The 27,727-nt window shown below is 45.4% G+C and overlaps 1 protein-coding gene across 1 annotated transcript in view; it reads left to right on the plus strand.

Moving 5' to 3' along the window:
* LOC119174331 (sodium-coupled monocarboxylate transporter 2) overlaps window positions 1–27,727 on the plus strand; it is a 76,862-nt gene that overhangs the window by 8,692 nt on the left and 40,443 nt on the right. Inside the window, exons 2-6 of the mRNA XM_037425188.2 lie at window positions 7,249–7,317; window positions 8,154–8,205; window positions 11,036–11,103; window positions 13,061–13,141; window positions 15,546–15,619. Coding sequence (XP_037281085.2) covers window positions 7,249–7,317; window positions 8,154–8,205; window positions 11,036–11,103; window positions 13,061–13,141; window positions 15,546–15,619 — 344 coding nt within the window. The remainder of the gene's footprint in view (window positions 1–7,248; window positions 7,318–8,153; window positions 8,206–11,035; window positions 11,104–13,060; window positions 13,142–15,545; window positions 15,620–27,727) is intronic.

Below are 27,727 nucleotides of genomic sequence, written 5' to 3' on the forward strand. Positions count from 1 at the left end.
ATAGGCTTCCTAAATTTAACCGTTTGTAGTACTCGTACCGTTTCTGCATACGACACACTCGGATGCTCAAAGATGGCTGTACGTATCTGAATATTAGACACACAGTTACCGCGCTTCCAGAACCGGGCACACGTAGCCAGATTCAACCAGCAGGTCGACAGTTGGCGTGACGACGAAATGATCGACAGCGTCTAGCTACCCAGTTGAGTCAGTCGGTCTTGTTTTGTTGTCAGCAGTGCAAGTTGCCACAGAGGGCAATGGCATCGGTCTTTGATGCATTTTCTTTATAGGCCCAAAGGACCGATGTTTATGCCCTAACGATTCCGCCGACCGCCCTTTTATATGTCCCATCGGCAGAAAAATGCGCAGTCCCCCGGCGTATCGCGGTGGCGTCATAAGCACGAATGGTATAGAAATAGCCTGAACGTTAAATAGAGGTATAACAATTTCATATTCTCAGGAGTACAAAATAAATGCAAATTCAGACTCATTAAGCGTACAATAAAGTGAACCACATGGGAAACGGCCATGAACTAGGGAATTAAGTGAACATAAAAGTGGTTCGAGTGACTGAGGTGCAAGGAGGAGGGAGAGGAATAAACATTCATGAAAACCAGCAGTTTATAGTTGGCTGGACATAAGCTTGCCAAGAGGAGACGTGGGGTTACCCAGCAAGCCCGTTAGGTCGCGAAGAAGCAAGACTTAGCACAAATAAGTGTACATTAAAGGGGCCCTGAAAGATTTTTTCATGTAACCATGGAATTGTTTCACTAAGGAAACATATCGCCTCACTAATGCAACGCCGCAAAAGATTTAAAAATCTATCCTGTACCAGCGGGCTTACAAAGATTTGTCACACGCAGCAAACGCAATCTATCTTCTCTCATTCCGACGAAAGCGCTGCAAGCTAAGCAGGGAAGAATGGCAGGGGCAAAGAAAACACACAACGCGCCTCGTGACCTTGAGCATTTTTTTTTTAATGCGATAGCCTAAGAGAGTTTGTGTCGCAGAAATACCGTGATCGGCGTCGGCACCATTGAACCGTTGGTTGTGAGCTAAAAATCGTCTGTGAGCGAGAAATCGAGAAAGAAGCAAATAAAATAAGGAACAAATTTTCGGTTCCAATGAGGATCGAACCCGGGTCGTTCGCGTGGCAAGCAGTTGTCCTACCACAAATCTGCGATGTTCTTCGTTCTGTGGCCTGTTTCCGGACACTGTGTACACGAACAATGCGGTGAAGTGAAGGTCGCGAAAACAAACGGTGACAGTCCTACAGAATATACACTAGTTTTAAAATTCCTTGGGAGCTGTCTGGGGTTCCGCCCTTGACACCCACTCAGGAACAGACTCCTGTGTTTTCGTAAGTTCTCCAAGTTTCGCCATGCACTCTCGAAAGCGCAATCTTGCGGGTCGTGCACCTGAATCACAGTGAAATCCTGCCATACGGATCCACCATAAACAGTGGATGCCTGTTAACGCTATTAAAGCAAACGCCAAACCATCCTCATTTACAATCAGCAGAAATCTGATGTCGTAAGGGTCTATCGGCAATTCTTTTTTGGTTGTCCTCTGCAATACATCCCAAAATACACTGCCTCCCAGCAATGCAAGAAAACATGGTCAATAGTTTCTGGCTTCTTAGAAATGAGACAGTCTGACCCCCAAGGTAAAAAGACATCCCGCTCTTCTAGAAATACCTTGACGCGCAAAGTGCCGGTGTGAAGCCTAAAAAAGAAGGTTTTTGTTGCAGGAGCCACTTATTTTAACCCTTTTTAGCACGTCCTTCCCTTGACCTCCAGTGTGTATGGCCCTGTACATTGGAACGGGTAAAATTGTATCACAAACATCTCTGTACAGCTTTTTGCGTGCACTGAAAATAACTACTCATTGGAAAATCTGACAGACAAAAAGCGGACACTTAAGACCACCTCCTTGAGATATCGGCGGACACCGCCATCCATGTGATCTGTGCCCACTACATATCCAGGTAAAGCTCACGTGGGCCTCAGTTGGCACACCGCACGCAGGAATGAATCACTCACGTTACAAAAAAAAGAAAAAAAAACTGTTTATGAGTTACCTCATGGTAGTCCCAAACCACCTTTCTTTACGCACCTAAATAGATTAGTTCGACTGCATCGTTGCCAACTTGAGGCCCACACGAACACACACCACGAAGACACGATGGATTTTCTGTCACCGGAGCCTGACAGCCTGAGTTCTCTTTTTTATAGAACATTTAAGAGTGAATTATCCTCAATGCTTACAGAAGTCTTTAACGAGTCATATAAACTAGATAGTCTGCCTCGATCTTTTAGTGAGGCTCATACTATTTTGATACCAAAGACCGAAGAGAGAGAGAGAAGTTCAAGCTAGTTTCGTCATATCAACTTATATCATTAACTGACTGTGACTACAAAATCTTGATAAAACTACTAGCATGGCGACTCTAGGGCGCCGTCAAAGAATTGGTGGGGTCTCACCGAACTTGTGGTATTATGGGGCGTTCCATTGTGACCACTATACAAAAAAAGTGAGGCGTTGTCGAGTGTTGCGACGAGATAGAAGCTCATGTGGCGATTCTGCAGCTCGATCTCGAAAAGGCTTTTCACTGTGTCTCTCATATACTGTTTCTTGCCATACTAGACCATGTGAATGTTGGTTTGGTAATCAGAGACAGTGTAGTTTTGACATATCGATATTTTCTGACACGTTTAGTTGTAAATAATACATTAGGGGCCGCCATTAGCATTAGGCGTTCTGTCCGTCAGGGATGCCCGCCCAGTCCTCTTTTGTTCAGCATTTATATAGAAACGTTATGCTTACAAATAAGTGAAAACAGCAGCATTCACGGTTTAGGTTGCTGTCATCAAAAGTTCAAATTCTGGCATGTGCGTGTGGTGTTGCAGTTTGTTGCACAGACACAGAAAGTGTGGTAGAGGTTATCACTGTACTGAAGAGTTTCAGCAATGTCACTGGTAGTCGGGTGAACTGGGAAAAGTGCTTAAGTTTTTGGCACGGAGAGTGGTCATCCACACCGAAATTTTTTTACCAATTTAAAGTGGGGGACGTCACCTCTCAAATACCTAGGGGTACCACTAGAACACTACGAAGACAATGATGACTATTGACAAGAACAAGCTAGAGAAATTCAGTTAAAGGCGACTAGGTCGCGGGGGAATCACCTGTCAATGTTCTCGAGAGCTACGGTTTGCAATCAGTTCCTTGTCTCGAAACTGTGGTACGTGATGCAGGTGTTGCATTGTTCACAAAGCTACGACGTTACTTGCGGGTGCTGCAAAAAAAAAAAAAAAACTACGTAAATTTTATGCAGTGGAAGGAGTCTCCTTAACAATTTACTTCGACAAGTGCCACGGCGAAAACGAGCACATCTATGCGGCGATTTGTAGGCACATTTGGAAGGCCATTAAACTACGTCGAAAAAGACTGGGATAGTTCAGCCATCGCCGCTAAAAACACACAGGAACTTTCAAACAGCTCTAAAAATGGACAACTATGTTCATCTAGCGGAAACATATTATGCCTTTCCAGACGCGTTGGCCAAGAAAACAGCAAACGCTAGATATTGTGCTGCCGTCTATGGGGCATTGTGAGACTCCTTATGCCCCCCTCACGGCCGCCTGGCCGCGTGCGCCGATCCAAGCGGCCGTGCCCTACTAGATGGCAATCGTGTGGCGTCGATATTGGAGGCTATGCGACTCTTTCTTTAGATGTGCGTGCGTGCGTGCGTGTGTGTGTGTGTGTGTGTGTGTGTGTGTGTGTGTGTGTGTGTGTGTGTGTGTGTGTGTGTGTGTGTGTGTGTGTGTGTGTGTGTGTGTGTGTGTGTGTGTGTAACAAAACATATTATTAAGTATGCACTTAGCGGTTTAAGGGCGCACTAGGGGCCAGATTTTGCTATCGCGCTCAACTCTTAAAGGCGAATCTTCAGGGTCCGACAATTTTGTTTTTCTTCGAATGCGCGGCTTTTTCATCGTGTTCGCACGCGTGGACAAGTCGCGGTATACCGCGGCGATCCCTGTAACGACCAAGCCCACCATGTTAAAATCAATCAATGGCTGATTGATGGCCATCTACGAGGGATTTTGGAGCATCTATACCGTCATTAGTCGAGAAAAGAGAAAGCAGTTTATAGTTGACTTTGATATTTTTATTTTGAATTCCAGGCCACGTGCTGCACTGCAATATTTAGCTCCCGTGCTTTCGGAAGCCCTTACTATCGATCGGCAATGTTTTCTTACCATGCTCAAAAAAGTGTTTCAGAGCCCCTTCAGGTAAAGCAGTGATGAATCAGCGCACACTAAATGTAATTAGTTTAATTAGGTGTGAATAAAATCACTGAAATACAAAGAAACGTACACTAAAAGGAGTAAGGAGTGCATCCAAGCGCATTAAATGGAATAAATTGAATCAAGAGAGATTCAAGCGAATTGATAAGTGTCTGCAAAGCACAGTCTTTGGCGTGTGGTCTTTACTAAAGAAACCACATGACAATATCTTGTCGTTGTGTGTTCAACATACTTGAAGCGATATGTTTCTCGTCCCTTTACGACGCTTCCACGTCCAAGGCTTCCTTCTTTAGCCACTTCGTTAAGTTGTCTTGCCGAGTGTACAATTTGGGTCATTAGCAGTGTGAAACTGTGTTTTTTTTTGGGGGGGGGTGGGAATTTCGCAATACGAAAGCCGGGCAAATCTAACAGGGTCTGTCACATGAAACTATAGAAAAAAAAAGACCCATCTGACCCATTTTCGTTTTTGCATTATCTGCCTTTTATATAAATCTACCTTTAAAGAGACATCTGAATTCTCCTTGGAGATAAAATGATATTGATTTAGCGCAGCTTACTTTGAGGGTGAAGGAAAAATACTATGCAGTCAAGGAGGGGGAAAAATAAACGACAGTGTGAGCGCTAACTTCCAACTTTTGTTTATTGCGTACCCTTACAACACATCATATAGCTCATTCCACGTGACGCCACACACGTGAACAAAACAGCGACGAGTGGCACAGCACACTAACAAGAAAAGCTAGTTGTGATCCAATTTCAAATTAATATTTCTATATCAATGCTTCACAGCACGCGCTCCAGAAAATTGAGCTCCTTTTGAGATAAGGCCACAGACGGCGTACTGACACACAGCTTCGCACATTTTGCGATAGCGTTTGCCTCAATAATTTCCCATGTCAACTGGTTACGACTGCGGTCCAAGATGACACACTGATCAGGGAATGGAGTGCATTCACACGTCTTATTTTGTATAACCAGGAAACCACCAAAAGAAATCTTGTTTTTTACATTGCAAAAGCGCTCGCGCAAGCGGTAATTAACACACCTACCAGTCTGCCCAATGTAAACCACGCCACACGACAGCAGGAACATGTACACAAAAGCTACGGCGCATTCAACAAACTTAGTTACATGTTTCTTTCCACAGGTAGGTTGCACATCCTTCTTGGTGTTCGTAAGCTTAGTATCTTTCCTTCACGCTCAAACTGAGGTGCGCTATATCAATGTCAATTTATCATGCACCCACTCGCCCAGCCAGCAGTACTTGTCTCCTTAGAGATAATCAGGCTCTCTCCTGAAAGTAGTGACACTGTTGGCCTTACAAAAGATAGTTAACGTGTCTTTTTACGCAGAATTCTGCAGAGTGTTACAACTGTTTTTAACCACAGTTTCAAAAGTGATGATGACAACGTGACCCAACGCATGTAGCTGACTGTTGCATGGAGTATGTCGAACATTTTTTTCTTGAACTCGACTGTTTAATTAGCCATAATAAATAACTAACCGCTAAAACAACGAAGCTGGCCAAAAAATCTGTTACAAGATATAGCCTGGTTTTCAAAACGGACGATTAAGCAGTTACTAGCAATATACCTATTTATTATTAGTATTTTTGCTTAATATATACTCCTGTGAAATAGTTAAAAAATGGCAAGATTTTAGAATATACGATGCACGGGTGATATCATTGATTTGGAATTTGATGGTGACGCCTATGGCGAAAATCCACCGAGAGTGTCTATATGATTGTCCTCGCAATAAAAGTATTGTACGTTGCAACAAGAGTATGATAAAAAAAGAAAACTAGCTCTGACGATGAACTACTTCTCCGGGCGTCATAGTTAGTACTCATGACAGAATGAATGATTGAATGTGACATTTACTGAAAGAAAAGACCGACTCTTGGTTGCTGTTGTTGATGAGGTGGGACAGGTGTAAGGGGATTAAATAATGATGCTAGACAAAGGACAACAAGCTTCGCGACCTTTGAGTAAAAATATTTCTACGTGATGCACCCAACGGGAGTCGCTGTGCTGAGCAGATATAATACATCTCCTTTGTGTACATATCTCAAAAGCCAGACGTCGAATTCAATAGCTGCTGCCCCCCCCCCCCCGATATGACAGCTCTTCAGAATTTAATGAAATCCGGCGAGGTAGCGCTGCGTGCCCCGATGCGGTGGTCTAGTGGTTATATAAGTTACTCGGCTGCTGACCCGCAGGTAGCGGGATCGAATACCAGCAGTGGTGGCTGCATTTTCGATGGAGGCGAACATGCTATAGGCCCGTGTGCTCACAATTCGGTACATGTTAAAAAAACCCCTGTGGTCGAAATTTACGGAGCCCTCCACTACGGCGTCTTTCGTAATCATATGGTTGTTCAAGGACGTTAAACCTCACATATCAACCATCACAAAGCTCTCGCAGTATACTGTAGTCGAAACTGCCTGTTTCGAGTGGTCTAAGAGGTCGACTGTCTTGAGCGCACCTTACATGAAAGTGATGACTGAAGACAAAAAAAATGTCTTCTCAAAAACGGGCCCATAAGCTTGGTAAAATATGGTCTCGATTCCACCTTGCATTACGCTCTTTATTCAATTCTCTCGGCGCATGTTTGTAAGTGGGACATGCGTCTGGACAACGTCTGTTTATAACATTTTTGCTTCTTTCTGTCTCTATCTCTATCTGACCCTCAAAAACTTAACGACAGATGTCCCTGCCTTTGAGGTCCTGAACATTGTCATCATAAACCTAATCGTCTTTTTCGACATTTGTTTTCGTTATCTCCTCTGCTTCGTGACGCGTCGTGAATTACCGGGAAATAAGCGTTCACTTGTCCTACCACTTCTGACAATACGAGGAAAGATAACTGGAAATTGAACCGCACGTAAAAGCTTCATATTTTGAGAGAAAATTAACGACAAAAAATATGTTCGTTTCAGTATTTGGAGAAGAGGTTCATGTCAACTGCTGTAAGAAACATCGCGTCGGCTGTCTTCATCGTGCAAACGGTAAGTGACCATTGTTTGACACTCTTCCGAAATTGATCGCTATTCGATAGCACCACCTAACTCTGCGTTGTAAATCGGCAGTTCCTCACAAAACTCATGCCTGCCACCATCCTGATTTTTTTTTCTTTATTGAATGTACCTGCTTCGTCACAACGCTTCGTTTGCACTTGTCAAAATACTCGTCTCGCAACATCGTTCGAAACACAAAACTTGACAGAGGGTGTACGTTCAGATCAGCTACTCTCGAGGTACATTTACAGACAATGCTTAACTGCCACTCTCAGGCGCAACTGCAAGTAATCTGTATACAGAAATTTGGTCATTTTGTCTTTGTTATCACGCCCATTTAATCGTGAGAGCAAAAAAAAAAGGAGTGGGGGAAGAAAGGAGGTCAACGTACCGTAAAGCCAGTACACTGCACTTGCACCTCTCATTATATTGTAAAAAAATTAAAAAAGTTCGAAATTGAAGTTTGGGGGTTTAGGTTCCACTAACGAAAAGGGTGCTTTTTTGTCCCATTTATTTGATTTCTATTCAGGCCTGAATGATTGCGTTACAGTTAAAGAAAACGAGTAATATATTTCGTTCCTTCTTTAGCATAACCGTTTACTCGTTTCATTGGGTGTGCCTAACAAAGCAACGGCCTTCTTGAACAATTGCCCTTATTCCTTTTTTTCGTATTGCCAATGCGAAGCAACACCAGTAATACACTGATACATTTGCCCACTCCTCTCCTCTGTCCTCCAATTGTGACGTTTGATTGGGCAAACGTTCAACCATGCATTGCCACATTGTTTAGTTTATACAATGTAAACTATTTCTCTTGGATTTTGCAGCTGCTTTACATGGGTGTTGTGCTCTATGGCCCTTCATTGGCTCTTGGATCCGGTAAGATTAAATATACACACTTTTTGTTTTCCTTCTTTTTTTTCTGCACAGAGCAGGCATATCACCCTGAGTGTAGTTATATCTAGTCAGTGAACATGCAGGTTTCAAGAATACATTTCAGAAATTGTGCGCTTTATAGCAAAAATAAAACAATCTGCTCGCCAACAATTTTTTCTTGGTGATGAAGTGAAGGCTAAACAGCCTAATCATGCGTACCCTACCTCTGACGAATGCAGTCCCACACTTTCCTACATGAAATATAAAAAAAATAATTTCCATATTTTCTATACAAGTAGCTGTCGCAGACAGCACGCAGCCGACGACGGTGAAATGTATGTGTTCGTTTATTTTTAGGCCTTGTGAGAAAGTCCAGCCTCTCACGTGTTTTCAAATTCCAAGCGCGCCCTCTGTACCGAAGTGAAGCGATGATTGCGCACAGCCATCACAGTGGTGCGAAACACTCGCCGTACCGGACTACTTCGCGTAGGAATACTAAGTACATGTGCAGAAGCACCAATGACATATGGTCTTGAGTATAGTATAGCGTGACGCACCGCCTGTCCCCCTTTTGTTTTATTCTAAATACAACACATATATTTGCACATCAAGTTGATACTTGAAGGTCAAAAGAGGTCATTCATAATGCTTAATCGCTAAATTACTCCCGTCATGCCCAATTTAATATCGGTGTCCCGCGGGCAATGTTGATCTCGAGTAGGGCCAATCCGAATCAAATTTCTTGATTCTTTGTATATGTGCAGCGCTGTCATTCTCGCTTTCTCTTTTGTATCCCTATTCATGTATTCTGGTTCAGGGTAATAAACCGGACGCTTCTCTTATTAACCTACTTGCATGTCCTCTTCTTGCTGTCTCCCTTTCTCCCTTAATCACGATTGATGTTGGTCGCTGCTACACGGCAGCATGATCCAGATCGTGCTTGTCGCCGACGACAGCGAAATCGCGATCGTGTTGCACCCGATCACTCCTAAACAAGATTGCGTGTCACCGCATGACACCGGTATAAGGTTGTCGGCATAGCTACGTTTCCGTATGGTATTGAACGCCTTCACTGTCGAGTTAAAATATAATTTCGTACTGGGGACAATGCCACATATGAATATGCGCTTTGTTTACCATGATTCTCCGAGGATTCAACAACATCTGTTCTGAAAGCACGAGTATTGTTTGTCTTTTAAGCACTTACAGTCAAGTATTTACTTTCAGTCTTCTTAAAGGCGCTCTGCAACACTGTTTGAGCATGGTTATAAAACGCAGCCGATTGCAGAGTATTCTGTGAACACACTATAGTCAAATATTTGGCACGTGGCCCGGAATTCAAAATAAATTCTCAATGTCAGCTTTTTCTCGACAAATGACGTTACAAGCTTTAAAATCACTCGTCACAGGCCAAGTATCAGCCATTGGCTGACTTGAGCATGGCGCGCTGGGTTGTTACCGCACCGCCGTGGGAGGCTGTTGATTGTCCACGCGTGTACGCGCGATAACACTGTAAAGGCCAGTCAACAAGCTCCGCCTTTTTTTTCTTACTCCCCCCAAACAAGCTAGCGCATCTTTCCTACGCGTGACCAACCTCCTTACACACGCAGTGATGTCAACTCGGTGACCGCTGACGTTGACTGTTGGGGACGCGCACACCTACAGACTCACCGATTTGCACGAGAGACTTCCGAATTTTGAGCAATCCTCTCAACTTTCCGAACATGGCCATAGATATTACGAAGATTATCCCCAACATCACTGCGATAAGGAAATGCTAGAAGAATGGACAGTGGTTCTAAAATGGACTGGCCTTCATCTACCACGTGCAAAGCGTTCCTTAAGTGGTTTTTGCCGCACTACCTAACGTTGTGCAAAGAGCGTACTAAGATTTGGGAGGGGCCAGTAGCTCTTACGGATCACGACACGTCGGGTTCATTATTTACACACGCCACATAAATACGAATACCCAGAAGTCTGAGCTGTTCAAGACAGTGCTGCGGTCCTGAAACACAATCAATGTTAATGTATACGCCTGCTTTCTTTCATTGTAAACTAAATTTTTATGTTTTCTGGTGATACGAATTTCGGATGATACAAATATCTTTGGTGCCGAGAGCTTCGCATCACCAAACCTTTAATTTATATCATCCAGGACGGCCATGCTTCCTTTCTTGTTAATATTTATATCTACCTCTCTCTTTTCTGTGCAATTACAAGCATGTGAACGTTTTCTGTGAGGCATACATTTAGGAATGATTGTAGTGTTTCATCAGGGGCAATATCAAACACGCGTGAAAGAGCCAATAACCAAACCGAAAGTTTATTTGTACGTGAGACCGCAGGCGTTGCTTCTTTATTAGATAAAAAAAGACGTGTAGAGGTGTAGCGAGGCGTGTTGGGAGCTGGGATGACGGTGCATCGAGGAAGGCACACAATGTAAATATGACGCTAGATTGTGATCACAATTTGAGGGTTTAAGTACACATGGTTTATTACCTATACCGCATCGCAGGCCCGTAGTCACTGCCTTACCCCCCCCCTCCCCCCCCAAAAAAAATTGGAGGAGGGTCTTTTACCCTGGACAAATAATAAAAATAGGTATTTTTGATAGACCTACAGTAGGTGCCCCCCCTCCCCCCCCCCCCCCACCCGACGAAAATTCCCGGCTATGACCCTGCCACAGTGTTATACATGTCATGAAAGAAATCATGCCAATTATTGGGGATTCTCAGGCATGCCGCCAGCCAAAATGAGAGAGTGAGACATTTTGCCTCGTAAACGATACACCTTCTCGATCAATTTAATTGACGCCGCTTCTCTTGCCTTACAGTGACAGGCATACCGGTATGGTCCTCCATCCTATTGAACGGCATCGTGTGCACTTTCTACACCGCCATAGTAAGTGTTGTATATGCAAGTGTTCGCTACATTGTAAACCTGCGTGCAGCAGCGTTATCAAGTAAACACTCTTACTTGTGAAGAAATGCATATTCATGTAGCATATATATATGCATCGGGCTCGTGAAACATGAAATTTGAACGCACGTGTATGACGAACGACCGCGTAATTTTAAATACCTTCCGAAAGATATATGGGCCAGAACTCTGGCTCACCTCAAGCAGTGTATTTTCATTCAGTTTTCCTTTTGTTTTTCAAATGCTCTGTTAGAACACGTTTATCTGCAGAACTGGAAATAGAACTGGAAACATATACACACACTTATAAAAAAATCACGCATGAATATACAAAAAGCATAAGTCGACTCCCTCCCCCTCCCCTTTCTCCCAAAAGTGTTTCTGGCCACGCTTCGGCGAGGTAATATACGGTAATCGTAAATTACCCTGCAGCGTACAAAGGCGTTACAACCCTTTTCATAATTCGTAAGTGCGCTTCTCTGCACTCCATATTTGTACATGAAATGGTGGCGGTCTTAGTTGAACGTGCTGTGGTTTGTCTCTTAAGAGTGTTTATATCAAGAGAGACAGCGCTACGTTTTCCCCGTCATTGCGCAAACCACGCATGAACTGGGTATTTGCAGTACGTAACTTACCGCCATTAGTTGTTTAAATTGCATAGCAAGAAACTCAACTTTACATTTTTTGAAAGGTTCCATCACAACATCGCATGACATGTATCTTGGTTTACAAATTGCGCTTGTTTAGTTAATCTACAGACAGGCTGTTCTTGTGCCTGACAAATCGAACCGGTAGTCTAGCTGGTACTTCACTTATGTAAGCTCTAGTGAAGAAAGGAAAAGGTCGCCATCGAAGACATGAGATAGTGCTGCGCTCTTGTCTTTTTTTGCGTCCTCATTGTTTCCAGTTTTTTCTTCTTGTTTAACACGAAAGTGTTTTATGCCGGAGTTCTCCGTGGCTCAGCTGACTTATTTTCGTTACGAATGTAACGTAGTAAAGTATATACTAAGCGAATGCAAAGGAAAAAGCGAGCTGAGAAAGTTCTGTAGCGGGCATTGAACCAGCGATCTCTCATCTTGCAGCGCGCGACGCGCGACGCAAGCCACTAAGCAATGAAGCGTTCGTTATGGAGCTTGCTAACGGCAAGCCATTTATATACACCATATACCACTAGCAGCTCTCAGAGCTCCTCAACTTCCCTGTATTTTCGTCAGCAGTAACGAGATGGCACAACGTGCTCTCGTTGGGTAAAGCTTTTAGGTGCTTTATCATTGGCTCCTCTCGCATTTCTTTAAGCGCGCGCCTCCAAGCGGCATGGTCTCTCCTGCGCACGCACGTATGAGATGAACCTCGCTATTTAGGAGAGCACGAAGGTCACCTCGCTCGCTGCCACAACCGCGTTTACGAAAGGAGGGCGCTGCTCACACGCGATGTAAAAATTGTGACAGTTCACGCTCGTCCTGTGTATACTTGTGCGTTTGTTTCGTGCGTCTTTCTTTCTGGTCGAGCAGGGCGCTTTAAGTGTCGAGCTTGGACAGTTTTTTGTCCGTGCTCGTGCTGTGTATGCTGCTTTTGTGTGTGCTTTCTGCGTGACGTGCGCGCTATAGGTTTTGAGCTGCTTGCCCTTCTTCGCATGAAATCGCAATTTGTTTCTTTAGTATTTATTTCTTCGCCCTTCTGGCAAAACACTGCAAAAGAAACGCTCGAATATCCCGGTGAAGACGCGCTTAATATTCGTGTTATACCGATTTCTAATAAGAAGAATCAGTCATGTTTTTTTTCTCTCAAGTTTGTAATCTGTGTGACTGGTTAAATTTTGTAGCGACAGTAATGTCTACAACCCTTATGAGACTGTTCGTGTGCTCGTGTTCGTCTTTGTTGAAATGTATGTACATAAAGCTTCCTCTTTTTTGTCTCTCTTCTTTCTATATCACTACAGGGTGGCATCAAGGCTGTGGTATGGACGGATGTGGTTCAGATGGTTCTCATCTACGTCGGCTATGTGATGGTCATTGCATCGGTAAGTTACACAACACAGTTGTGTTCTCAGACACGTCGGTCCAAATTACAGTCCTGTAACTTCCACACACTGAAAAAAAAAAAGCAGCAAGCAGCCCCGGCTCTCACCGGTTCCTTGTTTCGGAATCTCTCACTTTACGCTCAATGACATATTTTAGCCACGAAACAGCACACGTACACGCCGAGTAAAGAAACACAGAACAACATGTGGCTGGCTGTTTCTTGCTTTGTTGCTTTACTATGAGTATGTGCTATTTCGTTGCTAAAATATGTCATTAGGCAAGTACCAACTATGCTAACAAACACACTTGACGCTCAGTGCATGACAACGCTTATTCACCGATAACCAACGGAGCAGCACTTTTAACGCCTGCCGTTGCAATGAGTGTAACTGCGAAGCTTCAACTATTCTTCGTCCGTGACTTAAGGAAACGCTATACCGAAAGAACAACTCAATTTATAGGGTCGGAATATTGTTTGGAAACTTCACTGTCGTCAATATAACTGTCATGTGATTAATACAAGACAAGGAAATGAGGGCCGGAATATGATTACTCGTTTGAATTTTGCGCATTCGTTCTTATCGAATAACCATGGAACGTACCGAATTTCAGTATTTTTCTCCTTCGGCCTCTCAGACGCTTTGTACAAAGTTCTGTACATCACTTGTTTTTGCTAGTTGTGTCAACTAGGGGCTACAAACGTGCACGATACGATGGAGTTTAAATGAAATAAACCTCCTTCCTAATAAACTTGTCTTCATTTAACTGCAGTTTTTGTCGTACTGTTGCACGTAAGCAATTTTCTGAAAGCTCTACGAAGTCCACGAGTCATTCCACGAGGCCCTTCCCAAGAGCAACGTCGAAATATCTTTTTTTTCCTCAATATCAACCAAACCAGAAACCAATTTGCACTGTACTTCTAGTTTGAGATTTTGTTCCATATATACAAGAACCAACCATGATTGTCTTCAGGATAAGTTAACATTTAATTAAAGCTTACTTTCAAATAATTGCTATAAAATGCATGAATCAATGTATAATAAAATTATTGCTGTTATAATATAATACAGAGGGCCTTAAAATCATGCTGTGACAATTCCACACATTTCCAGGCAAAAGTTTCATAGGTGGCGTCTGAGAGGACTATGACCACCACATTGACTAAACACGAAAAATCCCGAGTTTAGGTAGGTTAAGTCTATAGTACCCCTGAAAGGACAATGTACTTCCCCTTTTTGCCGTAAATGTAGGTAACGTTTACTGGAAATTTACCTCACGTTCACCGATACCGCAGGCTTGTAAGTGCCGTCATAATCTACGACGTAACGGCGAGCAGGTGCGGCAATTTCAAAGTAGCATTGCCGCCTCTGTTCAACTTTTACGCGCTTTTTTTTTTTGCTTGACGAGCGTCATACAGCGGCTAAATCTGTGCCTGCGACATTGTGAAAGTGGTAATTTAGTAATGCGAGAAAAACTCGTTTTTCACGTTGACGTCTCTTTAACGCTCAGTTGCGTAAAACGCGGCGTCTGATCGTTTACACGTGTCTTCTGTTCCGCAAACTGCCACTGTGGAGAAAGTTTGAGGTCACGGACTTACAGAGTTGGTTGAACGCGGCGGCGCTGACTGTCGGCGCTCGTTAGCGCTCACGATGTCCTATATACGCAGCTCATAGATGGTGCCGCCATGCTTATCAAGCTATATCGATAGAAAGTCTTCGTGTGAGCGCCTCAGACGCGGACATGAAGGCTTCCTATTCTAATATAGGACTATCTTAATATAGGAAGCCTTCATGTGTGGGCCTAAGGCAGGCCCATGAAGGCTCCTTATAATAGAATAGAGTTACTTTATCTGTTCGGTAGCATATACAGTAACATTTTATCAAGACATGGTGCAGTGGGGTTGCGTTACGCAGTGGTATTGATTTACGTAGACAAAAATTAAATTCCTGCAAACGAACTACGATTTAGTACGGGGTCTGTACGCCTTAAGAGTATCTTATTTTATTTAATTTACTGTTTTGAGGGGGGGGGGTGGTGACAAATAATTTTGCCCGCCCTATACAAAGGGATCAGCCTCAAATCATCATCATAACCATCAGATAGAAGGCTCAAGAAAGAAACATAGTTTGTGTTTGCATGAAGTGCAAATAACAGCAATGTTTTCTTCCAGTGTTGTTCTCAAGTTTCCTGGGCCCTTGGGTATGTACAGTTTCCCTGTCATTCTTTTTCGTAATGTAGCATCGTACAAGACATGGCGGCACGCCTATCAGAACCTGATCAAAATGCTGGACTGTTTGGAACAAATGCGTGGTTTTCATTCCAAGTGCGTGCAACGAAACCTTGCCCATCAAGATTCCAGCGATGCCAAAGTACTCCCCTTCTGGTGTTCTTTATTGTTCGCAGGGCGTCTACCACTTGGGAGGCTTCGGCAACATGTGGCAGATCGCCGGCGACGGAGGTCGGCTTATATTCCTCAAGTAAGATAACAGCAGCCGAAACACGCAGAACTATACTGAAAACTTCGATATTCGAGTACAGCCGCACAAATTGTTGACAATCCTACGCAGCGGCGACTTTCTGGTCTGTCAGCGCGATATGACGGATGGAACGTTGATCAAAACAAATGGGGGGGGGGGGGGGGGGGGTTCGGATTTCTACGGCATGCGCTAGACCTCACCACTTTTGAAACCTAATTCTGGGATGCGGCGAACACACACAGTAAGAACTTTTGATCGTGCAAGATACAACAGTTAAAGATTTGGGCGACTGTACAAGAACCCGATGTGTACTAATAGGTTTATTATTTTATTAGTTGCCGTTGTATCAAACTGAAATGCACGTAACTCGAAAAGAGAGAAATAGATTAAAAGGCAAACGCAGGATGGTTAATCTGGTTGAAGTAACCCGTTTGCTACCCTGCGCAGGGGTGGGGAAATGTAGGCTGTACACAAAACAGAAAGAGAAATAGATAAATAAAAATGAAGAATTCCAAATATGGTAAGGGATGCTCTTCAATAACCCACATACAGAATTAACAAGTAGAGAAAAATTGTAAAGTGAGAACAAAGGCAGCCACGCCTCAATCGAACACTGAACCATTGTCTCACTAATTACATTTCTATAGCTCCTTTAGTAATCGGTATCATTTGACCGAGAGCTTTAAATAGATTATTTGAAAGAATATCTCGTCACTTGGGAACTGAATCGCATCACAGCGTAAGCACATCACAAGAAGCGTAGTCTCCATTGAAAATCTGGTTAAACAAACAAAAAAAGACGTATTTCCCGTGACCCACACTTTTTGAAAAGCGTGTTCTGTTCTCTCCGTATCATTCTATATGTTTTTTTTGAGTATTTGTGTTTTCACGCGTCGAAAAGACTCCTGGTTGGTGTTAAGAAGCAAAGATGGAGATTGCGCTCGTTTCTGATCCATGTTCAATGGCCAGCACAGTAGCGAGCAATGAACAGAAAGACAACAAAGACGAACACTTCCAAGCGGAGGTATGTTCTCATTCGATAAATCCACAGTCAGCACTCACATACATATTTCCTTCAAGAAGTGTATTTCTACCGAACGCTGCCTATTTCGTTTGGTGTTTTTTGTGTGAATTTACGTTTTATCCGAGGATCATCGCTCTCCTGCGGGCAGCGATGGATCCAGGCTCCACCGTACGCAATCCGGACTTGGCGTCACCTTCGACGTCAACCTCAAGGAAGCGTAACAGCCGGGAGGACGACAGCACCAGTGACAGCACTGAACTGTACACGGCGAGTAGTGAAGACAGCGACGAAGATTTCATCCCTGCAGTGAAGCGTAAAGCTAAAAGAAGAATGGTCGGCGCGTCTTCGCCAGCTAGCGTCTCTACCGTGAAGGCGGCGTGCAGTTCTGAACGCCATACCATACTTTTTGTTCCTGTCGACTCTTCGATCAACCTGAAGAACATGAACAGGCAAGTGATATCAGCGCGTCTCGAAGCTATCGTGCCTAATGAGATAAAGGATATTAGACTCTACCCACGGAAGAATATCCTGGCCATAGACGTTGAGCACCCGGCTGCGCTACATACCCTGCGAACTGTCACTGAGCTTGGAGGCATCTATCTGAGAACTTACATTCCGCAGGATAGTGACACGACGACAGGCGTCATTTATGACGTTGATGTTTCCATACCGAACGCAGACCTTCCTGTTCTGATAAAGCCAGCTACTGGGGCAACGGACATATTGCAAGTATGCCGGCTTGGCAAATCCCGTTGCATCAAGGTGACCTTCAAAGGTGATTGCATCTCATCACATGTAAAGGTTGGTCATTTTCGTCACGTTGTCCGACCATACATCCCAAGACCACTACAGTGCCACAACTGTCTAAAACTGGGTCATGTTAGTGCTGTGTGCAACAACAAGCAAGCATGCCCACGTTGTGCCGGACCCCACAAAGCAGAGGCTTGCCAAGCAACTCTCCTAAAATGCAGCAACTGCAACGGCAACCACGAGACCTCGTCCAAAGACTGCCCAGTACTGAAGAAAGAGAGGAGCATTCTGAGACAAATGGTAAAAGACGGAACCTCACGAAAGGAAGCGGTAACGGTTGTTCAACGACGGCGTTCCCGTCGACAGCGGTGCTCGAAGAAAAGAAAAAGCAGTCCTGTGCCGAAGGTGCCTTCACTAACGCCGCCACCGCCACCACCACCGCCGCCACGACCACAGAGACCTCCACCGCCCCCGCCACCAGGTGGAGTACGTCCAGAGGTACCGGAAGACACTGTGGCGCTACAGAGAACATCCGGCTCTGACTGGCCCACTTTACCGCGGTTACACGTGTCTACGGAACCGCAATATCGACAGTCAACAACGAATATGCCCCCAGCAGGCAGTCTGTCCGCCCAAGAGGTACAAGTCTTTTTTGTACTGAAGTCGTTCATGAGTGTTATTCGCACTCTATTGGATAGTCTACAGATCCCTGCCGCTAAATGCGCGCTGCAAATCTTGGACACACTAGAACCAGTTCTTGCCGGACTTCAGTAACAAGATGGCGCACCATAGACCGCATCAGCCTTTCCGAGAAAAAGTCAAGCGTGCTTCCATAATTCAGTGGAACGCAAGAGGTCTACAGTCAAGAATGCCTGAGTTCCGACAATTCATTTTCGAAAATAAGTTTCCCATCATCATCATTTGTGAACCGCATTTTTCAAAACTACCTCGTCTGTCGGGCTATGAATCGTTCATTTCTTCAACGTGCATTGAGCGAAGTCAAGTTGCTGTGTACATCCGTAAAGAACTCACTTATGTTCTCCAAAGAGTAGATTCTCACAATGGAAATCACTACGTGTGTCTATATGTTAAAAAGAAGAAGTTGTCGTTTACACTGATAGGCGCATATATAGCACCGTCAGGTCGACTAGATCAACAAATCTTGAATGGTATATTTGCAACGACTCCAGCGCCTTGGATATTGATGGGTGACTTCAACGCCCATCATCCATTGTGGGGAAGCATCAGGACAAATCGAAAAGGCACGGACCTAGTTGATCTCGCATCAGAGCACGGGCTTCAGGTGCTGAACGACGGCAGCCCTACTTATCTCCGAGGAGTAACTTACAGCAGTTGTCTGGACTTGACATTAGTGTCGCATAGCATTGTCACGAAAGTCCAATGGTTCGCAGATATTGAAACACGTGGCAGCGACCATATCCCCACGTACGTGACAGTCAGAGGTTTGGACAATTCTCCTTCCCCTGGACACTCAAGACTTATTGACTGGGAAGAGTTTCAGATATCAGTGGAGAGCAAGTGCATGCACGGACCACCGGAATCCATTGAAGAAGTGATTAGTTGTGCAATGGAGACTTCTACGAAGATATGTTCTAAAGAATCGAGACGCACGGCACTCGACCAAGAGTTGGAACAACTTAGAGTGGTCCGCCGACGTGCCGAAAGACGATACAGACGCACGAAATCTATCTCTGACCTCAGAGAATCCAGACGCATTCAGAAAAAAATCCAGCGTCGAATGCACAAACTTCATGAACAACGGTGGAAGAATTTTTGTGACTCGCTAGACCCTTGAAAGCCCTTGTCTCCCGTATGGAGGACTCTTCGAGGTATTCACTCGCATCCGCAACAGCGTTACCCCTTCGCCGCTCTGGCGCTACATCAACGTCGCTCACAGCTTGATGTTTCTGGGGAATTTTGTGCAAAGATCGCCGGCGACATCTCTATACCGATCGATCTAATGCCACAGGATGTTCCAGTCGCACGAGATCAGCAAATGGAGGTTGCGTTCACCATGGAAGAACTTCATGCGGCATTGAACACATGCAGACGCTCATCGTCCCCAGGTCCGGATGGAGTGACCTATACTGCCCTACGTCACCTAGGCCCGAAGGCACAGCGCTGTCTCCCGGACATTTTCAATAAGTCTTGGCATGATGGAATGGTGCCTGATGAGTGGAAGTGTAGTCGCCTGGTGCCTTTGCTGAAGCCCGGAAAGTCTTCATTCGATTTGGCATCATACCGGCCTATAGCACTAGCAAGCTGCGTTGGCAAGGTCATGGAGAGGATGCTGCTTACACGCATGGAATGGTACCTGGAACATTATAACATCTATCCTGATGCTATGGCTGGTTTTCGACGAGGTCGGTCCTCAGTTGATAGCGTTATTGACTTAGTGACCTCTGTTCAGCATCAGAAAGCTCAGAAGCGGCTGTCGGTAGCTCTGTTCTTAGACGTGAAGGGTGCCTATGACAACGTGACCCACGAGGCTGTTCTCAATGCTCTTGAAGCAGCTGAACTTGGAGGTCGTGTCTTTCGATGGGTAAGAAGCTACCTCACAAAGAGATCTATGTTCGTTTTGACTGAAGATGGGTCTACGAATAAGTATTTCACAAGTCGTGGGGTGCCACAAGGCGGTGTTTTGAGTCCTACACTTTTCAACCTGGTTCTCGTGGGGCTCACTGAAATGCTGCCACAGACGGCTTATGTATCTCTCTACGCTGACGATATCTGCATTTGGGCGTCCGGCGTGACAAGACCTCAAGTGCGCGCAAGAATACAGAAAGCGGCAACAATGACATCGACATACCTTCGCCAGCAAGGTTTGACTATCGCCACAGAAAAATGCGCAGCGGTGGCGTTTACACGCAAACCGATGTCTTTCTACTCATTGTGCATCGATGGCACATCAATCCCATATAAGAGCACTCATAGATTCTTAGGCGTCATCGTAGATCGTGACCTAACCTGGAGCCCGCATGTCACATACCTGAAGAAAAAGCTCATTGGCATTGAGAATGTATTCAAGTTCGTCACCGGAAAATCATGGGGCCCATCCGTGCACTCCATGTTGCAGCTTTATACAGCCCTCTTTCTCGGAACTTTCCGGTACAGTCTTCCGGTCCTGTCCAACACGTGTAAGACTAACATCCGTGCACTGCAAAGCGTACAAGCCCAAGCACTTCGGACATGCCTTGGTCTTCCAAGATGCTCATCGACAGTGTCAACTATTGCTATTGCACAAGAACAACCGGTCACAACGCACATCATTGTCGAGACGCTGAGAGCGCACATTCGGCATTTATCACGGCTACCGTCACATCATTTAGCGTGTTTGACAGCTCGGAGGCCCCATTCTTCGTACTGCGGTATCGTGACAAAACATCAGGACATACTACCGCCTGGCTTCAAACTTGCCATGCATCCAGCAACCGCGCCATGGAGTCTTCGTCAACCTGACGTGCGCTTATCAGTTCCTGGAATCTTTAAGAAGGCACGCATGTCAACGCTAGCCCTGAAGCAACTGGCTTTGCATCTGTTGGACGAAAGGTACTTCGACCGCATACATGTTTACACCGATGGCTCCACTAATTCCAACAGCTCCACAGGAGCAGTGGTTGTTCCATCTGAAAATGTGTTGCTTCAGTACAAGTTTTCTCACACCATGACGTCGACAGCAGCAGAGCTCGCAGCACTTCAAGGTGCAGTAAAGTACATTCTTCACCAGGAACCTAACCAATGGGCCATCTTTTGCGACTCCAGGTCAGCCTTACAGTCACTACGGTTTGTTCTGCAGCACGGGCTACATGAACAATCAGTATATCAGATAAGGCACGACTACCACGAAGCGCTCGCGGAAGGTCACGATATTGTATTTCAGTGGTTGCCAAGTCATTGCGGAATCGTTGGCAATGACCGCGCAGATGAAGCTGCTCGATCGGCTCATGACCAAGACCAGCGCACGCCCATACCACTCTTGAGAACGGACACTGCAAGGCTACTACAATCACTTGCTCGCCGTATATCTCTCCTACAATGGAATACGCAGGGTTTCTCCAACACGCACCTGTATTCGATCGACCCAAACTTGCAACTTCGTTTGCCATCCGGGTTCCCACGATGCGCTGAAACTTTACTGTGTCGTATGAGGTTGGGCGTGGCATTTACGAATTCGTACTCTCGTCTCCTTGGAATGGCGAGCACTTCGGCATGCAACATCTGCGCCTGCGAGGAAACGCTTGAGCACATTCTATGTCATTGCCCGGCATACCAGACCGAACGACGTATTATGGAAGCCAAGCTCTGTCAGCTGGATTCACGGCCGCTTACAGAAGAGAAGATCCTGGGACCTTGGCCAACGGCTTCCCATACGCGCAAAGCCACGAAAGCCCTCTTGTACTTTTTAAGGAACACCAAACTTCACGACCGCTTGTGAAAGAACTGTGCGAGGCCGTGCTGTGTAGTTTCGAGCTGACTATTTATGCTTCTCTTTCTTACTCCTCTTCTTTTCTGTCTCTTTTCGTTCTATTATTCCCCTTTTCCCCCACCCCAAGTGTAGGGTAGCCAACCGAGCCAAGCTTGGTTAACCTCCCTGCCTTTCCTCTCTATTTATCTCTCTCTCTGTCCTTCAAGAAAGGCACTGCTTCGGTGTAGCAAGTAATTCATGATTACAAGCTTTATAGCGTGAAACTTGCTACAAAAAAGGCGTAACTATGACAGGCACGAGCGCTGAACTTCCAACAAACGTTTAAATATCAGAGATTGAAAATATACACGTAAGAGAAAGAAAAAACTACATCTAAACACCTGATAAAAACAGCACGTGTGCGTAAGTTAGGCTGCATTTTTAATCAGCTGCCCATCAATCTTTCGTTCCATGTCCGCTACGGCACTGTTTCTTGAATATAATTTTAATAACGTGGTCATCTCTAATATGTCGTGAAACTTTGAAGGCCGACAGAGCTACCCTCTGTTGGCCTTTGAAACAAAACAGGGATTCTGAACCATGCAAACTTGCGTTGTGAAACACAGTTCCACTCTTGCGTCGTGAAACGCAGTCATTGATTCATGCTGCGCAGGGCGCCTGATCATGCCTTCGCAACGCATTATGCGCGGCACTTTACTGAACTTGGCGCCTACATTTAGAAGCAGTTTCGTGTGCTTATCCACAGCACGCTCCTATAACCCACCGACAACCACCGACAACTGAATCTAACAACTGAATTTATTGCAACCACAAGACAAAAAGAAAATGAGAAGAGGGTGGACCGGGGAAGTTCTCCCGATCCCCCCTTTGTATTTTTTTCTTTTTGTCTTTTCGTTTCACTAAATTCAGTTGTTAGATGCGCTTCGTCTCTGTCTCTGTAGTCCAGCTTTTTTCGTTATCTCAACTTCGCCGCACCGACTTTATCTACAGTATATGCTCCACATAGCCCTCCAGAAGCTGTTCTGTCAATTTTCTATTTCGCAACGTCTTTTTTGTCTTTATTTGACATCTCCTTGCTTTTTCATCTTGACAAGGGAGGAGTTCTTGTCATGATAAAACTCCGTTTATACCATAGTTGACCTTCAGTCCTCTAATTGGTGGCATGCATTACGGCATGCTTTGCGGCAGCTCTGGCGCCGTAAAAGTCAACTTAAATCACGTGCTTTCTTTTGTTTTCTTCCGTAGCTCGCTTCTAGCAGTAGCCTCGCTCACTGATTGGCTGACGCTGAATATGTTCCGACGCACGGAAACGCAGATAGCGCACCTTCATTGAGTTCCGGCTCTGTCACAAGCGCAATAACTCTTCCCCAGTGTCCGGCAATAAGCCTCAGTCACTGTCACGACAATAAACAAAGAAGCAGGGAGCATCATTCAATCCACTATTCTGTTGCGTGCGAGTACGACATCCTTCATAGAGTCGAGATACAGATGCAACATAGAGGACGACGCCTTATTAGTTTACTGATGCTTTCGCGATGAACTCGGCAGCCACTGCACTGAAAGTGACGCTGTCACAGGAGGAGAACGATTGTCGACGCGCTTACTACTCCTCTCTCCACTGTTGTATGTATACATCGTCTTCCTTAGAAGCAATGAAAGTTCAGAAGTTGAGTTAAAAATTTTCTGGATGTCTCTTTTTCTTGCATTTGACTTCGCTGATCGCGCGAAGAAAACCAAGATGAAAAAGGACAAAAAAGTTAGTTTTATGGTCTATAGGATCGATACCCGGCAAGTGGTAAATGTAACGGGTGATTTAAATGAATCCAGGAATAGGAAAGGCTGGAAAATTATTCCAGAACTAATGTGCGTAGATAGTATGGATGCGCGAGTCTGCTTAGACTGGTTACTTGCTCATTCAAGCACGAAAATATTGGGCTAACTTATACTTGTACTTTCGTTTACAAAGTCTCTACAGTTCGAATCAAACCGTTAGAATTTTAACTTGAACACTTGTGTCACGGCTAACATTACCTTAAGTGGTTATGTCAGAGCTATATGCCGTCGTGATGATGAGCTGATAGCATTTCTTATACCGAGAAAAAATGGGGGGGGGGGAAGGAGAACAGGGGGCGGGGGGGCGTCGCACTTCGATTCGCGAGCACTGAAGTTCATGCATGCGTGGATGCGCGCAGTAAACTAAAGAAATGTTGACTAAAAGCTATTAGTGCGTCAGGACTGCTTGACATATGGAGCTGAACATAGAAATAATTCCCATAGGCATGCGGTCACTCTCATTCCACGTTGTAAGCGGAGCTGTCCTTGCCTTGTGAAACGCACTTCGCCCCGACGAGGACCACGCCAACTACGCTCAACATACGATTTTTTTTTTTGGTTTATTCAGACAGTCATGGTCTAGGATGAAGGGGCTAAAGGCACGATGTCTTCTCCGATCGGGCGGGTCGCCGCACTGCTGCGTTTTCGAAGACTAGTTTATTGATCAGTGTGACGAGAGTCCGTTGCTCTAAATGACCTCTGTACCTCTTTGTAATGCTATTACTTTACGCTTACTTACTCTCTTGTCAAAAATAGGAGCATATACGCATACGGAAGGGGGGGGGGGGGGGGGATCTCATGACTTTGATATAAATACACGTACACAATCTGCTCAAGTTACCGCCGATAGTCACGCCACAGAGGAAATCTGTTGTTTGTGTTCCCCCTCCCCCCAAGTCGGGTCAGTGTGACCCCCCCCCCCACCCGAAAAACATTTCTGGCTACGCCCCTGGATTTGATATATTTGTTAACACCTAAAAAGAATTTGCGGCACGCTACTGTGACACACCGAGCCCGTGTCCTATCTCCCGAATAGACTATTTCACGTCCCTCCTCCCCAAAACCAAGGTGCCCCCCCCGCCCCCCCAGAAAAACTTTCTGCAATGTCGGCCTGCGCCCCTACGGCATGACCGCTGTGCATATATAAGTTAAAATCGTCAAGACACACTGTATTTTGCGGTACGTTTGTTCAATAACAGTTTTTGACATTTTGCATGCCAAAACTATTATTCGATTACGAGGCCAGCCGTAGTGGACGTTTCCAGAAATTTCGACAATTTTCATGGTGTTCTTGAACATGCGCTGACATGGTTTTTATAGTGATCTCTACGGTTGCGCGCCTCCACAAGCCGGAACCGAACCTGCGCAAGTGCACGTTTGTGGCAATCATCCTCAAAATTTCCGATGCGCCCACAATCGTACTCATGCATGCACATGCTGGTGATATTTACTGACAATTAGCAACTAACCGTGGCAGCTTAGTGGCCAAAGTCGCGCTGCTAAGCTCGACCACCTGGGTTCCGTGCCCTGTCCCATCGAAAGTGTGATGCAAACGCGTTTGTGAACTATTTAAGATGACGCTAGAGAACCACAGTTCGTCAAACTCAGTCCGCACAATTGCACTACGGCGTTCTTCACATTCGTATGGGGCTTTTAGTACGTTAGATCTCGAGAATTCAATTCTGTTAGGCAGAACTCCTTTTTGGTTCTGTTTAAGACTGATTGGACTTTTCCGTGTAAGACCGAAGCGGCTTATAACCGAGCTCAATTCGGTGCGCGCGACACGCCTTACTGCGCATGCGCAACAGCTGGCCCAAGCACTGCCAAGCCCGTCCCACGCGCTAGTGCGTTCCGGCCTGTCTAAGGGTCTGGGTAAGACGCTGTGGCCTCTCCCCTTGCACTGTCAGCAATCATGTGACGGCGCCGGGGAAGGAGATTCTGCAGACACGCGATGAACGCACGTGCTCGCACGTGGCGTGGCTACGGACACGCATGCGTGCTCCAACAAGAGTTCCGGACGAGCAACAACAACTACAGTGAATTCATGGTGAGCTCCACTTGCAAGGGCGCCTTAACTACGGGCAAGGTGCCCGTGATAAACGGAACCATGCGCTGCTTCGCATGCTACCCCATGGTTCTCTTTAATCGGAAATCGTGTACTTTTTCTTCCTGGCAAGCCTGTGGCGTGTGCGGCGTTATCTCTGAGCACGCACTCTTGATTGCAGACCCACGTGAGAGTGAGACGCACAAGAAAAGAAACTGTCCACTCAAGCGTAGAAGTCGCCCGTGCACAACATACGCTTTCCCGTGCGGCGGACCGTGCAGGGAAGGTTAAATTCGCGCTCTCAGTTTCGTAATAGCGAGTGTCGCTTGGTTAACTGTCCGTGCTCGTTGGTTGAATTCCTTGGCAGACCGAAAGGTCTTTCTGTCGGCCCGTGAAGGATAGCAGTTAATTGCACTAGAAATGGAAAGGCAGTGCCAACTCATTGAATTGTGTCTCTGAAAAAAATGAATAAATAAAGCACAAATTACGGATAATGCTTGAAGCTGCTAAAGGTTGTGAGGGCAAAAGCCTGTCCATGCCCATAGTGGCGTGAAATGAAGCTCCGAGCCTGCGGGGTAACGTAAACTGGTGTCGTGCAATGCAGACACTTGGAGTGAAACACCCGCGCAGGAACCAACAGTCCAACCAGCATAACTGCCTATTGGACCCGGCCCGGACTACAAGAGAACGAACGAGACTCGTGCGTCTCGAACGCATCTTCTACGGTGATTGGTCGTATTTTATGAAGCATCAAAGGCTTTCACTTCAATAAAGTGCATCACTAGCAAAAAAACGACTTGGAAGAGGCTTGAGCTTCGCCTTCAAGAATACTTGATTGATTGATTGATTGATTGATTGATTGATTTATTGATTGATTGATATGTGGTGTTAACGTCCCAAAACCACCATACGATTATGAGAGACGCCGAAGTGGAGGGCTCCGGAAATTTCAACCACCTGGGGTTCCTTAATCGCCTTCGAGAGTAGAACGCGATAAACTGCTCGGATCTCGTGTGGTTTACCTTCAACCATCCGAATGAATGAATGGGACTTTTATTCAAGGAACGGCTACTCTTGGCCGGATGAGGTGGGAAAGGGACAAGGAGCATAAAGGGTGAGGAGCAGCTTCGGGTCACGCCTTCGCACGGGTCAGGCGACCTCTCCTACGCTACTAGAAACAGGCCACTTTGACTACCGTATATATCGCGAGCGCTTTCTGTGCTTCATGGCCTGACCTAATTAAATTCAGTAGAGCGCTCATATCGGCTTGCAGTAGACGTTGAATGTGCCGTCTGCCCTTTTAGAATGCTGGGCATGTCCAAATCAGTTGTTCTAAATCTGCTTGGCACAGCGTCTGATAATATGTGCATCGCGTAGAAATATTGTTACTCGACGGTTGGTTATATTGCTGCCTTTGTCTAGTATGGGTGGTGTATATGCAGAGTTGGCCATTACTTTTTTTTTTTAATCTTGTTGATGTGTGAACCCACGTTTGTAATTTAGCATACACGCTGGTGTGGCCTCCAACAGTCTATTTTGGCTGTCTGATTTCATTTCAGTTCGAATGTAATGCATCAATGCTCTGCTAAGAGTGCCTGCTGTCCATATCTGAAAATAAGGATTTTCGTATTCTAACGTTGGCGTGGAACTAGGGTGTGGAAAATTGTATATGTGCTCAAATCCACGCGATTGAGCGGCAAACACATGGGGGGCTGCGTTTCCCCCATCCATGCCAGTGTGCCCTGGTGTCCAGAGAATCTTAACATTTGTTCTGATGTCTTGAAATCTTTTTATCTTTTTGCCTGTGTCGTTGGCTTCAGCATCCTTTTTGGATGGCGCTGTCAGTTCAGTTACTGTCTCGTACGAACCTGTAAGGATACCATAGTGAACTCTTTCGCTAGTGATGCCCCCCAAAATGAGGGGAACAGTATTCACAGACCCAATATATCCAATCCCTCTGCGTGCGGAGTTGTATTCCCGCGAAGCTGATAACTGTGAGAGCCATTCTGT

Source organism: Rhipicephalus microplus, chromosome 5, assembly GCF_043290135.1.
Source record: "Rhipicephalus microplus isolate Deutch F79 chromosome 5, USDA_Rmic, whole genome shotgun sequence".
Taxonomy (NCBI): domain Eukaryota; kingdom Metazoa; phylum Arthropoda; class Arachnida; order Ixodida; family Ixodidae; genus Rhipicephalus; species Rhipicephalus microplus.